At 40.2% G+C, this 16663-nt stretch overlaps 1 protein-coding gene and 1 pseudogene across 22 annotated transcripts in view; one reads left to right on the top strand and one right to left on the bottom strand.

Annotated features, from left to right (window-relative positions):
- CSTPP1 (centriolar satellite-associated tubulin polyglutamylase complex regulator 1) overlaps positions 1 to 16663 on the bottom strand; it is a 229590-nt gene that overhangs the window by 122097 nt on the left and 90830 nt on the right. For 21 of the 22 annotated variants that reach the window (XM_015114200.3, XM_077960900.1, XM_077960897.1 and 18 more), the window contains one exon: positions 1116 to 1246. The exons of the other annotated variant lie outside the window; for it this stretch is intronic. In XM_015114200.3, coding sequence (XP_014969686.1) covers positions 1116 to 1246 — 131 coding nt within the window. The remainder of the gene's footprint in view (positions 1 to 1115; positions 1247 to 16663) is intronic. 22 annotated transcript variants of the gene reach the window in all.
- Positions 9266 to 13207, top strand: LOC114672138 (ATPase Get3 pseudogene; annotated as a pseudogene).

Genomic DNA, 16663 nt, shown 5'->3' on the forward strand with positions numbered 1-16663 from the left:
CACACCTGGCTAATTTTTGTATTTTTAGTAGAGATGGGGTTTCACCATGTTGGTTTCAAACTCCCGACCTTAAGTGATCCACCTGCCTTGGCATCCAAAAGTGCTGGGATTATAGGCTGAGCCACTGTGCCTGGCCCAATTTCTTTTATATGGCTAAAAAATGATCTTTCAGCAGCTCCGTTATTCCTTCACAGTCTCATCTCCCCTAACCTCCTTCACAAACTTCACACAGACCCTAGACATTCTGACCTGTTACATAAGTATTCCAGGTTCTTTTGTGCTTCAGCATATGTTCTACCTAGGATGCCCTTCTCTCCTTTATCCATGTGAATGATTCCAACTCTTCCTTCCCAGCTTAGATCAAACAGCCAGTTCTAAGGAGGACCTTCTCTGCTCCACTTTTCTCTCCCTCCTCTAACAACAGTATCCCCATCCCACCCCCATTCAGGAGTTTCTTTCTTTGTATTCACATTATTCCTTGTATTTACTGCATGGCATTTTAATATCTGCCAAGAGCAAGGGCTGTGGAGTCAGACTGCCTGGGTATAAATCCGGGCCCAGAATTTACTATGTAACCTTGCCAAGTTACTTAACCTCTCTGATCCTCAGTTTCGTTAGTTACAAAATGGGGATTATAGTATCTACCACAGAGAGCCCTTGTAAAGATAAACGAGTTACTACACGTAAAGAGCTACACTTGGCTCTTAATAGGTATCATTAGTGATGGTAGTGGTAATAGTAATATCTTTGACATAAACCAGACAACTCCTCAAAAGTGAGGTATTCTAAATACCTTGAATAGCATGCATTCAAACAATATTTATAGGAACAAAAGAAAAAGTTTGAAAGAGAGAGAGAAAGAAAGAAAGAAAGAAAGAGAAAGGAAGAAAGGAAGAAAGGAAGGAAGAAAGAAAGAAAGAGAAAGAAAGAGAAAGAAAGAAAGAGAAAGGAAGAAAGGAAGAAAGGAAGAAAGGAAGAAAGGAAGAAAGAAAGAAAGAAAGAAAGAAAGAAAGAAAGAAAGAAAGAAAGAAAGAAAGAAAGAGAAAGAAAAAGAGAGAGAGGGAAGGAAGGTAGGAGGGAAGGAAGGAAGGAAGGAAGGATTCGGGAAGACTTACCGCCATTTTTGCCCACAGTTCGGAAGCATCTCCAGAAGGCTCGTAAAAATGATACCCTATTGTGGGGGGTGGCTTGGACGAAGCTGAATTCTCGAAAGAGAATGTGTGTTCCCTGGCATACACTGTTAAAACTGCAAAGAGAAAAATCAAGAAATCATTGTTAGATGGAATCCAGAAGGCTGGAATCAGAATGAAAAATTGAGACCAGAGAGAACCACTGCCAAAAAGAGGGAATTTTTCTCCCCAACAAAACTCTGAAGTCTAGATTAGACCTAGCCCTTCTATGGGGAAGTCTCTTCATATAACCATATCTCTCCGAAAACTCTTGGAGGCCAGTTCCTCTGAGTGCTTCCCACCTTCCACAGGTACACACAGAGGACATCTAAATCAGTCATTAGAGCATCGCATATGGAGGAAAGCCTTTTAGTCTCTAACTGGATGACACTGGCACTCATATTTTCCTTTTTGGAGAATACTTTTCCCTCCACTCCATTTGGAATTAGGTTTCCTTAAAGATATTCTTTCTGGGCTGGGCGCAGTGGCTCATGCCTGTAATCCCAGCACTTTGGGAGGCCAAGGTGGGTGGATTACTTGAGGTCAGGAGTTGGAGACCAGCCTGGCCAACAGGGTGAAACCCTGTCTCTACTAAAAATACAAAAATTAGCCGGGCATGGTGGTGTGCGCCTGTCATTCCAGCTACTCGGGAGGCTGAGGCAGGAGAATCACTTGAACCTGGGAGGTGGAGGTTGCAGTGAGCTGAGATCATGCCACTGCACTCCAGCCTGGTCAATAGAGTGAGACTCATTCTCAAAAAAAAAAAAAAAAAAAAAAAAAAAAATTCTTTCTGTACTCTCCCTGGCCTATACCAGCTGCCATAAGGATAACATGGCTTATGGGGACATAACTGGAGTGTCTGTTCCAGTTTGGGGTGGTTTTATATATCTCTCTGACAATAACCCCAGAGACAAATCCCATGTGCCAAAGGATATAAAGGGTCCAAACAGAACAAGAAAGGAAAATAGAAACAAGGGTATAAAGTGGCCCCTAAATGAGAGTATGAAGCAAAGCCCCAGGGCCCAAGTGAGTCATTGTTTAAGCTGGGCCAGGGAAGGGAAAAAATATACTCCATTGACTTTGGGTTTTCCTGCCAAAGAAATAAAGGCTGTAGAGCCTGGTGTAATCTAAAAATGGAAATTCCACCGAAGAATAGGCAATTATCCAGTAATCATCCCTACCAGAGCAAACTTCAGGTTCCAGAAAACTTCTAAATTCTCTGACAAGTAAATCATGAGCGGAAAACATGTTAATCTTTGTGGAGAAGCAGACATTAAATTTGAAGATGGCAAGCAATGGGGGGAACGGTGGTAACTCCAAATGCCAATTTTCATTTGTTGACCATATAAAGCGGGGGAAAAAATCTGACTCTGAATGGAACAAGAAAAAATTTCAGGAGCCATCTATTCCGTTTCCCTTCTCTCAGACCAACTTCATGGGAAAGAGTCTAACTTCTCTTTAATATAGAGTATGTTTTCATTTAGGATAAAGTTAGTTCCTTCCTGTTAATAGTAACAGCACTTTATGAAAAAGCAAACTATATACTCTTCTTCTTTAATGGACAGCTAGCATAGAAATCTACTTCTAAGACACCCTGAGGAAGTATGAGGACATCATCTGGCAAAAGATTAGGTTAGTAGAGGGGCTTTCAAAAGCAACGAAAGTGTTAACCTAACCATGCAGTGCTATTGTCTTAAGCAAAGGAAAATAAAAAATACAGGAAATGAGCTGTTATAGGTAAATGCAGTAGGCTACATTTCCAGCAAATGAAGTCTGAAATGATAATACTGTAGCCTAAATTCATGAAGCTATCCAGCAAAGTAGTCCCAAAGCATGCTTCATATTCTAAGAGAGAAAAGTTGATGTCTAGGTCATGGTCTAATGAAATTGTGGCTTTGTTATAGCTTTTAAAGACTATCTCAAATGCCAAATTTTGTGTAAAGTCTTTTACTGATTTTATCTCCCATGCCCAATTTCCATTGTATCTCGCTTAAAATTCTCTAACAGTGCTCACAATTTGCTACTTTGTTTTAAAGTTACTGGACTTTCCCCTATTAGACTGTCAGTTCTATGGAGTAAGCACAGATTGTACTCATCTTTGTCTCTACTATATTACCTAACTCATAATTACTCATAAATATTTGTGGAAATTGATTTAGAAAGATAAGAAAGACAGGTAAGTGATGCCAGGTAGAATGTATCTTTGAAGCTAGCCACACAGGAAATATTGAAAGTCTATATCTTATTAATTTTTCTAAATTCCAGGCTTTGGGTCTGATATTTTTATTATAATATTGTAATACCAGCTTTATTTTGATTGGTATTTTCCTGGTATATCTGTTTCTGTGCCTTTAATAACCCCCTTCTAGGTCATTTTGTTTGGGTATATCTCTTGTAAATAGCATGTGGCTAGATTTTGCTTCTCTACCCAACCTTACAGTCACTATATGTTAATGAGTAGCTTTTTAGTGTATCTGATTAATTTCTGACCTGATATCTTATTTTGTCTTTCCCATTATCCATTCCTCTTTGCCTTTCCCCACCCTCTTTTCCTACCTTCTATTGTGTTAGTAAAGTTTTGTTTTGTTTTAATTCTTTTCTATCCTCCCTATTAGTTTGGAAGCTATAGACAAAATCTATAATCTTTCAGTATTAAAATTTAATGTAATCAGCCAGGCATGGCAGTACATGCCTGTAGTTCTACTCAGAGGCTGAAGATGGAGGATCGCTTTAGCCCAGCAGTTTGAGTCCAGCCTGGGCAATATGGTGAGACCCCATCTTAAAAAATTAACATAATATTTATCTACATTGTTTTTTCCCCAGACATTGTCTCGCACTGTCACCCAGTCTGGAGTGCAGTGGCCCCATCTTGGCTCACTGCAACCTCTGCCCTCCAGGCTCAAGCATCGATCCTCCCACCTCAGCCTCCGATTAGCTGGGACCAAAGGCATGCATCATCACGCTTAGATATTTTTTTGGATTTTTAGTAGAGATGGTGTCTCACCATGTTGCCCTGACTGGTCTCAAACTCCTGAGTTCAAGTGATCCACCCGTCTCAGCCTCCCAAAGTGTTGGGATTACTGGCGTGAGCCACCGCGTCTGACCTATCTACACATTTTTGAAAATGTCTGAAAATACTCATTATCTTTATAACTCTCCAAAACAAGACAAGGGGCCAGGAATGGTGGCTCATGCCTATAATCCCAGCACTCTGGAAGGCTGAGGTGGGTGGACTGCTTGAGCTCAGCAGTTTGAGAACAGCCTGAACAACATAGTGAAACCCTGATTCTACAAAACAATACAAAAATCAGCTGGGCATGGTGGCACATGCCTGTGGTCCCAGCTACCTGGGAGGCTGAGGTGGGAGGACTGCTGGAGCCTAGGAGGTCAAGGCTGCAGTGAGCTGTGATCGCACCACTGCACTCCAGCTTGGGTGACAGAGAAAGACCCTGTCTCAAAATAAATAAACAAAATAAAAATAAAAACAAAACAAGACAAAGCCCAAAGCACACTTTCTATAACTTATGTGCAGTCTTCTCATCTTCTGATATTATTTATATATCTTCTGATTATTAATATCTTCTGATATTATTTTTTAGAATGTGACTAGAATCTCTTTTTAAATTGGAAAACTTTTTTAATGTGGTAAACTATACATAAAATTTATCATTTAACCATTTGCAAGTGTACAATTCAGCATCATTAAATATATTCACAATGCTGTGCAACCATGAATATCAATACCCAAAACTTTCTCATCATCCCCGATAAAAACTCTGTATCAATTAAACAACACCACCCCCTTCTGCCCACCCCCCAGACCCTGATAACCTCTATTCTACTTTCTATCTCTATATATTTGTCTATTCTAAGTACCTCATATAAGTGGAATCATATAATATCAGTCGTTCTGGCCTATTTCACTAAGAATAATGTTTTCAAGGGCTGTAGATGTAGCATGTATCAAAATTTATTTCTTGCCTTCCTTCATATTTTTAAAATAATAGAGACAGGGTCTCCCTGTGTTGCCCAGGCTGGTCGCAAGCCTTGAACTCCTGGCCTCAAATGATCCTTCCACCATAGCTTCCCAAAGTGTTGGGATTACAGGTGTGAGCCACTGCAGGGCCATAAATTTATCTTTTTTTAAAAGCAGAATAATATTCCATTGTATGTATATACCATATATTGTTTATCCATTCATCTGTTGATGGACCCTTGCGTTACTTCCACCTTTTGGCTATTGTGAACAATGCTGCTATGATTTGTATACAAGTATCTGTTTCAGTCCCTTCTTTAATTCTTTTAGATCTATACCTACAAGTGCAATTGCTGGATTATATGGTAGTTACAGGTTTAACCTTTTGAGAAACAACTGAACTGTTTTCCAGAGCAGCTGAACTATTTTACATTCTCACTAGCAATGCACAAGGTTTCCAATTTGTCCACATCCTCACCAACACATACTATTTTCCTTTTTAAAAAATAGCCAACCTAGAGGGTGTGAAGTGGCATCTTATTGTTGTTTTGATTTGCATTTCACCATTGACTAATGATGTTGAGCATCTTTTCATGTGTTGGTCATTTGGGTATCTTCTTTGGAGAAATATCTATTCAAGTCCTTTGCCCATTTTTAAATTGGGTTTTTTGTTTTGTTGTTGAGTTGCAGGAGTTCTTTACATATTCTGGATATTAATTCCTTCTTGGAGATATGATGTGCAAATATTTTCTTCTGTTATGTAGGTTGTCCTTTCACTTTCATGATAGTATCCTTTGATGCACAAAAGTTCTTAATTTTGATGAAGTCCAATTCATTTATATTTTTTGTTCCTTATGTTTTTGGTGTTATATCCGTGAAATAATTGCTAAATTTAATGTCATGAAAAGTTTCCCCTGTTTTCTTCTAAGAGTTTTATAGTCCAATTTCATTCTTTCACATGTGGATATCCAGTTTTCCCAGCACCATTTATTGAAAAGACTGTCCTTTCCCTATTGAATTGCACCTTTGCAGGAAATCAAATGAGCATATATGTAAAGAGTTATTTCTGGGCTCCCTAATCTATCACAGTGGTCTATATGTTTGTCCTTATACCAGTGCCATAATACTTGAATTACTGTGGCTTCACAGCTAGTTTTATAGTTGGGAAGTTTGATTTTTCCAATTTTATATTCTTTTTTCAAGATTGTCCTGGTGATTCCATATGATTTTGAGGATTAGCTTTTTCTCTCAGTGAAAAAGCCTATTTGGAAATTTGACAGAAACTGTGTTGAATCGCTAGGTACAGTGGCTCACGTCTGTAATCCTAGCACTTTGGGAGGTCGAGGAGGGCAAATCACCTGAGGTCAGGAGTTTAAGACCAGCCTGGCCAACATGGTGAAACTGTCTCTACTAAAAATACAAAAAAACTAGCCAGGTGTGGTGGCAGGCACCTGTAATCCCAGCTACTCTGGAGGCTGAGGCAGGAGAACTGCTTGAACCTGGGAGGTAGAGGTTATAGTGAGCTCAGACTGCGCCACTGCACTCCAGCCTGGTAGACAGAGTGAGACTCCATCAGAAAAGAAAGGAAGGAAAGAAGGAAGGAAGGAAGGAAGGAAGGAAGGAAGGAAGGAAGGAAGGAAGGAAGGGAGGGAGGGAGGGAGGGAGGGAGGGAGGGAGGGAGGGAGGGAGGGGGGAGGGAGGGAGGGGGGAGGGAGGGAGGGAGGGAGGGAGGGAAAGAAAGAAAGAAAGAAAGAAAGAAAGAAAGAAAGAAAGAAAGAAAGAAAGAAAGAAAGAAAGAAAGAAAGAAAAAAAGAAAGAAAGAAAGAGAGAGAGAAAGAAAGAAAGGAGTTCAATCAACCAGCCTGACCAACATGACGAAACCCCATCTCTACTAAAAATACAAAACTTAGCTGGGTGTGGTAGTGGATGCCTATAATCCCAGCTACTCAGGATTCTGAGCAGGAGAATCATTTGAACCTCGGAGGTGGGGGTTGCAGTTACTCGAAATCATGCCACTGCACTCCAGCCTGGGTGACAGACTGAGACTCTGTCTCAAAAAATAAATAAATAAAATAAAAAAGAAAAGAAAAGAAACTGTGTGAATCAGCAGATTGCTTTGGGTAGTACTGACATGTTAACAGTGTTACATCATCCTATCCATGCACTCAGGGTGTCTTTCCATTTATTTAGCTCTTCTTTAATTTCATTCAGCAATGTTTTATAGTTTTCAGTGTGCAAGTCTTTCACCTCCTCTGTTAGACTTATTCCTAATAGACTAAACCTTTTGGATGCTCTTTTAAACACAATTGCTTTTCTTAATTTCCTTTTAGATTGTTCATTGATGATATACAGAAACAACTGGTTTTTATGTGTTGCTCTTGTCCCCTGAAACGTTGCTGAATTCATTTATAAGCTCTAGAAGTTTCTTTTTTCTTTTTTTTGGTGGATTCTTTGGGATGCTTTTTATGCATAGGATCATGTAACCTGTGAATATATTTTACCTTTTACTTTCCAATTTGGATGTCTTTTATTTCTTTTGATATCTACCTTTTCCTTTTTATTCCTTTTTTTAAAAAATTCACCCCCATACCTAGAGGACAATATACCCCTTTAAATGTAAAAATTACTATTTTAGGCCGGGAGTGGTGGCTCATGCTTATAATCCCAGCACTTTGGGAGGCCGCGGTGGGTGGATCACGAAGTCAGGAGTTCAAGACCAGCCTGGCCAACATGGTAAAACCCTGTCTCTACTAAAAATACAAAAATTACCCGGGTGCAGTGGCAGATGCCTGTAATCCCAGCTACTCGGGAGGCTAAGGCAGGAGAATCGCTTGAACCCGGCGGGCAGAGGTTGCAGTGAGCCGAGATTGCACCACTGCACTCCAGCCTGGGCGTTAGTGAGCCTCCATCTCAAAAAGAAAAAAAAGAAAAAGAAAAAAAAAGAAAAAAATTACTACTTAAAAAAAACAATAATGAATTAAGTCTACCTACATTTATGAAATCAATTTTCACGCTCACTACTATTTCCCACATTCTGCTCCTTCACTCTTGGTTCAATCATTTTCTTGCTAAAGTACATCCTCTAATAAGATCCATAATCACTTACTGAAATCCTGGCACCTTTCTGGTTTGGAATTGACAAACTTTGAGATTTTATAAAGGTAATACATTGCACAAACCAGACGTGATATAACACCTCCAGCAGGGTTGGGATAGCACCCCATGGATTCAAACATATTAAAGTCTTCACAGTGAAACATATAAGTATTCACACTAAATGGGATAAACAAAGACCAAACTTAGCCCGTAAACTAGTTCAGGTCAAGTTTACCCCCCAAATGAGTTTGCTGAAAACTTACCAAAGGACAAATTCAGGTTTTCAAAGCTTTTTTTGAATTGTGAATTTATTAATAGACATAAACCTGTAGTTCTTTCAGCAAAAGCCTGTGAGTGAAAATATCTTTATTTTACCTATTGGAATGAAATTTAATTCGGTGGAGAATTCTGGTTATTACCTATCTTCTCTCAGCACTTTAAAGATACCACCCCGTTGTCACCTCGCACCTATCACTGATATCAAGCAGACTGCTGTCAAACTCCTGCCATTCCTTTGGAGTGAATCATTCTTATCATTCATATAAACAATTTCCTTTATCTTTAATGCAGATTCTACAACGTATCTACCATGTAGGTTTATTTTTATTTATTTTGCTCAGTACTTTAAACTGACTTCTGTTTTTTGTCAGTTTGGGAAAATGATCAGCCCACATATATATTTTTTGAGACAGGATCTCACTTTGTTGCCCAGGCTGGAGTGCTGTGGCGTGACCATAGCTCACTGGAAGCTTGAACTCCCGGGTTCAAGTGATCCTCTCATCTCAGCTTCCTGAGTAGCTGGGACTACAGGTGCACACAACCATGCCTGGCTAAACTTAACTTTTTTGTAGAGATGGGGGCTCACTATGTTGCTCAGGCTGGTCCTGAACTACTAGCCTCAAGCAATCCTCCTGCCTCAGCCTCCCAAAATGCTAGAATTACAGATGTGAGTCATTGCACCTCCCAATTCTTTTAAAAATATTGCTTCTTTGCCATTCCCTCTATCATTTTCTTCTGTATCCTATTAGATATACGTTGTAGCTTTTTAATGTCTCTTACCTGTCTTCATAGTTTTTTAGGTCTTTATGTTACACTTATTATCTTTTAAGTTATTCATTCTCTATTCTGTCTGGTCAGCCTAAGTAATGTAGATTCTACAATTCTACAAGATTCATGCAACTGTGCTTCAGCCTGGGCAATAAAGTGAGATCCTATCTCACAAAATACATATGTACATATATTGGCTGATAATTTTCCAGAACAACAACAACAACAAAAAAACAAAACAGAAGTCAAAGTGCTGAGCAAAATAAATACAAATAAACTGTCCAGGAGCGGTGGTTCACACCTGTAGTCCCAGCACTTTGGGAGGTCAAGACGGGTGGATCACAAGGTCAGGAATTCGAGACCAGCCTGGCCAATATGGTGAAATCCCGTCTCTACTAAAAATACAAAAAAATTAGCCAGGCATGATGGCGCATGCCTATAATCCCAGCTACTTGGGAGGCTGAGGCAGGAGAATTGCTTGAACCCAGGAGGTGGAGGTTGTAGTGAGCCGAGATCACGCCACCACACTCCAGCCTGGGTGACAGAGCGAGACTCCATCTCAAAATAAATAAATAAATAAATAAATAAATAAATAAATAAATAAAAATAAACCTACATGGTAGATACACTGTAGAATCTGCATTACTCAGGCTGATCAGACAGAATAGAGAATGAATAATTTAAAAGATAATAAGTACTTCCCAAGTAGCTGAGTCTACAGGCGCATGCCACCATGCCTTTTTATATCTAGAGACAGGGTTGTAGAGACAGGGTTTTGCCAAGTTGCCCAGGCTGGTCTCAAACTCCTGGGCTCAAGTGATCCGCCCTCCTTGGCCTCTGAAAATGCCAGGATTACAGGCATGAGCCACCTCAACCTGGCCTCCAAGTCAGTTTTAAATGTTCAACTATTTTTATTTTCTCTGGAGTAAATTTATGTTTATTGGGTTTATTGACTGTCTTTCTCAATATTAGTGTTCCTCATATATTTTAGAATTTCAGCATATAAGTTCATGTGAAGTGGGAGGTTTTTACTCTCTCTTGTGGACAGACCCTAGTCCAGAACCAGGTCTTGTATTGGATGACTTATGGCTCCATTCCTGATATTAGGGACATCACAGAGATTGTCACTGTACTGCTAAGGAGGTTGGACCCACTAAGACCTAGCTGTAAGGCTGTCTGCTTCTTCTCACACCTCAAGGTTTTTGTTTTTTTTAATAGATGGGGTCTCACTATGTTGCCCAGGCTGGTCTCAAACTCCTGGCTCAAGGGATTCTCCTGCCTCAGCTTTCCAAACAGCTGGGGCTACAGGCATGCACCACCGCACCTGGCTAAACTTCCAGGTTTTACGTAAGCCATTTGTCAGGTAGCAGTCATCACTTTTTTTGAGTCTCTCTTAAAGTGGTGGAGGCAGAAGGGGCTGGCTCCAGTCTCCTGCACTGTGTGTACAACACTTTGAATCTCCACCATTCAAGAAATGAGCTTTCAGTTACTACACCTTCTGAATCCAGAGCACAAGAGGCATGTGGTCACAGTCCCACTTACTGCATTGTGGTTTTATTGAGTTTCTAATAAGATGAATTTATATTAATTTTATGCATGGCTACGTCCTTAAACTTCTCTTCTTAGAAAATTTTACGTATCATTACCATGTGTGTAGAATGAATAAGAGGCCCAAGTCATGAACACTGCAAGCCATCATGACCAGAAATTCAAAACAAACATTTGACCCACCAAGCTTAAAAATGCATATTTGTACTAATTTTTCATTGTATTTGACTAAACTACAAAGTTCTTTAATAGACATTAATCTTTCCTCTAAAGTAAAACAAGAAAGTTCCTAAAAATATCTTAAAGGCCATACAGAAGTACACCATATGTCTGCCATAAACAGATTTTGCCAAAACGAGTATTCAAATTTCATTGAGCAATTTTTTTTATTCTTAAGTTGTTGGAGTTCTTCCTTGAAGATTTTAATTTTTAAAAATTTTGACGTATTATAATTTCAAATTTACCAAAAAGCTATAATAGCACAAAGAATTCCTGAATATCCTTTACCTAGATTACTCAAATGTGAATATTTTGCTACATTTTCTCTCTCACTCTCCTTTTTCTCTCTCTCTTGCTCTCTCTCTCTCTCACATACACACACAGACATATAAGTACATATGTATATACATATTATCATTTTTTGGAACTATTTGTAAGTCATAGACATGACACTCATTTACTCCTACAGTATTTCCTAAAAACAACAACAACAAAAACAAAACAAACAAACAAACAAAAAACAGAAGTCAGTTTAAAGTGCTGAGCAAGATAAATAAAAATTAGGAAATAAGGATTTCCTAAAAATATTTCCTAAAACTAAGGAAATCTCCTCCCTTCCTTCCTTCCTTCTTTCCTTCCTTCCTTCCTTCCTTCCTCCCTCCCTCCCTCTCTTTCTCTCTTTCTCTCTTTTTTTTTTAGACAGGGACTTGCTCTGTTGCCCAGGCTAGAATGCAGGGATACAATCACGGCTTACTGTAGCCTTGAACTCCTGAGCTCAAGCGATCCTCCCACCTCAGCTTCCTGAGTAGCTGGGACTACAAGCGCACACAATCATGCCTGGCTGATTAAAAAAAAATTTTTTTTTTTTTTTTAGAGATAGGGTCTTGCTTTGTTGCCCAGGCTGATCTCGAACTCCTGGCTTCAAGTGATCCTTCCACCTCAGTCTCCCAAAGTCAGCCTCCAAGAGCCACTGGAGCCTAGGTTTAGCAACATCATCGAGAAGTGCAGCCTTAAGTTAAGTGGATCCTTGCTGGTGCAAAGGTGGCATGTGAAAGCCCACTTGCAGTTGCAGCCTGGCCATCCACCTATCAAAAGGGCATGAGAGTATTCTGATCATCTCCACAGACCTAGTCCACAACATCTCAGATGGTTTTGACCAGAAGTTCTCAACGGCGCCTACCAAGGTCAAAGGCTCTGACAACCTCTTCACTATGGAGACTGACGCCAGCCAGGGTGCAGCGTAGCTGCCTAGTGAGTTCTTTGAGGAGGACAACATGCTGAGCATGAGCAAGAAGTTAATGCAGGAAGCCATGAGTGCCTTCCCCGGCATCAATGAGGCCATGAGCTATGCTGAGGTCATGAGGCTAGTGAAGGGTATGAACTTCTCAGTGGTAGTGGTTGACATGACACTCAGCAGATCAAGAACCAGATCAGCCCATTCATCTTACAAACGTGCAACATGCTAAGTGTGGGGGACATGAACATAGACCTGCTGTCTTCCATGCTGAAGCAGACACTGCTCATCATCTACTTTGTCAGCAAACAGTTCAAGGGCCCTGAGCAGACTACCTGTATCATCTGCAAATATATCCCTGAGTTCTATCCCTGTATGAGACAGAGTGACTGATCCAGGAGCTGGCCAAGTACAAGATTGACACATACAACATCATCATCACCCAGCTTCTCTTCCCCAACCTGAAAATCCTGAAAGATATGTGAGGCCTGACACAAGATTCAGGCCAAGTATCTGAACCAGATGGGGGACCCTTATAAAGACTTTTGCACTGTGAAACTGCCACTGTCTCCCCATGAGGTGCAGGGGGCAGACAAAGTCAACACCTTCTCAGCCCTCTTCACAGAACCCTACAAGCCCTGCAGCACCCAGCAGCACCACTGCCAGCCCCAGCTGCTGCCATTTTACACTCAACCTTTACCTTCCCCACCCTCCAGGGCAGAGGTTACACAAATCCCTCCCCACCACCTCCGCCATAGTACAAGGGGAGACACTTGGGGAGCAGGTGTATGGTAGATGCACCTGTCAGAAATAATTGAAGCATTTCCTGAGAATGACCCTGTGGTCTAAGATGAATGTGTGTTCAGAGTTCTGAGTGAAGGAATTTGGGAATGGCCAACCCAGAGATTCATTATTTATCTATGAGGAACATCTGAACCATCTGATCCATCCCATGGATCACGGGCCATACAGGGGTTACAGGCCCTTTGTTTTGGGTTGGATGAAGGTTGCTAGGTGGAGACTGCCAGGGTGGGGGCGGGGGCTAAGTGAAAATGCTGTATAAACTGCATGCTTTTTTATAAGTGGTAGCAGTTCTCCTGTTCATCATGCTGCCCCTGGACTGCCCTGTATGTAAATCCCCTCAATAAACCTTATGTTTCATTTGCTGGCTCCGTGTCTCTTTTTCAGCCTCGCAAACATGGTGCCATCCCTACGGAAGTCAATAGGGGTCCAGCACAGGAGGAAGCAGGGAGGGAGTCTATTCTCCTGGTGGGGGTAGAAGTGCTCTAGTTGCCCTCCCTGCCATCTCTCCCTGCCTCTTGCTCCTCAATAAAATGATCTTAAACCAGAAAAAACAGTTACAATGAAAATGATGTTAAATGAAATAGTTATTTGAAAACCTGTTGTACAGGTTACTTTATAGAATGTACTTCCATTTGGGTTTGTCTGATGTCCCCTCATAATTCAATTCAGGTTATACCCCTTTGGCAGGATCATCACAAAGGTGACGCTGAGTTCTTCTCAGTGCATCACATCTGCGGGCACTTGCTGATTAGTCTAATTACTGGGGATGTTAACTTTGATTCTTTGGTTAGAGCAGCATCTGCCAGGTTTTGCCACTATAAAGTTAGCCTTTATAATGGATAAGTATCCCGTGGGAAGATATTTTGAGTCTGTGGAAATATATAGTTACTCTGCAAACTTTCATTCACAAATTTTAGTATCTATTAATAATTGTTGCCAGAACCAATAATGAATATGAAGGTTTTGCCAAATGGTGAATCTTTTTCCAACTATGTCATTTCATCTACATTTTTAAGTTGATCTTCTACAATAAGGAAAAGCTTTCCCTTCTTATTTATTTATATCATTGTGGACTCATGGATTCTTACTTTGTTCAATAGGTTATATTCCTTTACTATCATTATATATTTTTATGCTCATATGATCCCATATTTGGCCATGGAAGCCCTCCAAGCTGACTTCTACATTCTTTTGACACATCTACATAATTATCTGATCACTTCCTTCCTTTTTGATAGAATAAGATGTTCCAGTATCATCTTGTTCTTTCCCTACCTCACCCTGGAGCCAGCCATTTATCCAAGAAGCCCAGTTGTTTTTAGTAAAGAATAGGCTAGGTGCAGTGGCTCACGCCTGTAATCCCAGCACTTTGAGAGGCCGAGGTGGGAGGATCGCCTGAGGTCAGGAGTTTGAGACCAGCCTGGCCAACATGGCAAAACTCCTCCTCTACTAAAAATACAAAAATTAGCCAAGCGTGGTGGCACTTGCCTGTAATCCCAGCTACTCGGGAGGCTGAGGGAGGAGAATCAATTGAACTTGGGAGGCAGAGGTTGCAATGAGCCAAAGTTGTGCCACTGCACTCCAGCCTGGGCGACAGAGAGAGACTCCATCTCAAACAAAACAAAACAAAATCTATGAGCTCACACTGATTCAATTCCAGTTCAACACTACAGGTTACATTCTATCATCTCCCCTTTCCATATCTGAAATGTCCTTTTTCTTTTCTTTTCTTTTTTTTTTTTTTTTTTTTGAGACAGAGTCTCGCTCTGTCGCCCAGGCTGGAGTGCAGTGGCCGGATCTCAGCTCACTGCAAGCTCCGCCTCCCGGGTTTATGCCATTCTCCTGCCTCAGCCTCCCAAGTAGCTGGGACTACAGGCGCCCGCCACCTCGCCTGGCTAGTTTTTTGTATTTTTTAGTAGAGACGGGGTTTCACCATGTTAGCCAGGATGGTCTCGATCTCCTGACCTCGTGATCCGCCCGTCTCGGCCTCCCAAAGTGCTGGGATTACAGGCTTGAGCCACCGCGCCCGGCCTGAAATGTCCTTTTTCTAAAGTGAGAAAAAGGTTCCTGTTATCTATAACATATTTACTTATTTGCTTAATCCTAAAATGTACTAAGCTAGCTAACCCATTCCTCTGTGAAAAAGAAGCCTGCTAATTAGAGTTTAATACTTGTTTAGAGTTGTTTTAGCCTGAGGGTATATAGTCCAAATATTGTGTTCCTTAGATGAGTTTCTCCAACCCCCTTCTGTATGGTATATTATTCATTTGAAATACAATTTGCTTCACTTATTTGTTTGTTTTCAATTTTAGAAACTCCCCCAATCTTGTCAAATACATACTTACTTATGTAAATGAAAATAACATAGTTCAAAAGTAAGACATGTGCAAAAAAAATTCTTCGATAAGTCACCTTTTTATCTATCCCACTTTTATCTTTTCACTCCATCTCACTAACATCTTATAAATAATGAATCTCATTGGTCTCTGGTTTATTCTTCCTGTGTGCATATTTTTTTCTCAGATGAGCAGATACATGTATATACAGTTGACCTTTCAACAGCATGGATTTGAACTGTGTGGGTCTACTTATACATGGATTTTTTTCAATAAATATATTAGAAAATTTGGAAGGATTTGCAACAACTTAAAAAAACTCACAGACCAACTGTGCATCCTACACATATTGGAAAAATTAAGAAAAAGTATGTCATGAATGCATAAAATATGTAGACACTAGTCCTTTTTATCATTTACTACATTAAAATATACACAGATCTGTTATAAAAAGTTAACGTTTAGCAAAACTGACACACACACTTACAGACCATACATGGTGCCATTCACAGTGGAGAGAAATGTAAGCAAACATACAGTATTAAATCATAACTGTATAAAATTAACTGTAGCTCATACTGTACTACTATAATAATTTCATTCATAGCCAACTCCTGTTGCTATTGCAGTGAGCACAAGTGTTGCAAGTATCTGCTTAAAACACCATGTGATGCTAATCATCTCTGCATGGGCAGTTCATTTCTCCAGTAAACTGTATCACAGTAAAAAGTGATCTCTCATGGTTCTCATGTATTTTTCATCGTGTTCAGTACAAAACCATAAACCTCAAGTAACACCATGGGACCCACACGAAGTGTCACTAGTGATGCTGAAAGTGTTTCAAGAAGCAGAGACAATTCATGACGTTACAAGATAAAGTTGAATTGCTTGACATACATCATAGATTGAGATCTGCAGCTGTGGTTGGCCTCCATTTCAAGATAAATGAATCTAACGTAAGGACAACTGTAAGCAAAGGAAAGGAAATTCATGAAGCAGTTGCTGCAGCTGCATCACCAGGCATAAAAACATTGCACTTTTGGTGAAATATTTTTTTAACTTGTCTTGAAAACGCAGCTTTTATATGAGTGCAGGATTTCTATAAGAAAGGCATATGACCCTAATATAATCTGAGAAAAAGTGAAGTCATTATATGACAACTTAAAGCAGAAGGAAGGTGAAGGGTCTAAAGCTGGAGAATTTAATGCCAGTAAAGGATGGTTTGATAATTTTA

The sequence above is a fragment of the Macaca mulatta genome, chromosome 14 (genome assembly GCF_049350105.2).
Source record: "Macaca mulatta isolate MMU2019108-1 chromosome 14, T2T-MMU8v2.0, whole genome shotgun sequence".
Taxonomy (NCBI): domain Eukaryota; kingdom Metazoa; phylum Chordata; class Mammalia; order Primates; family Cercopithecidae; genus Macaca; species Macaca mulatta.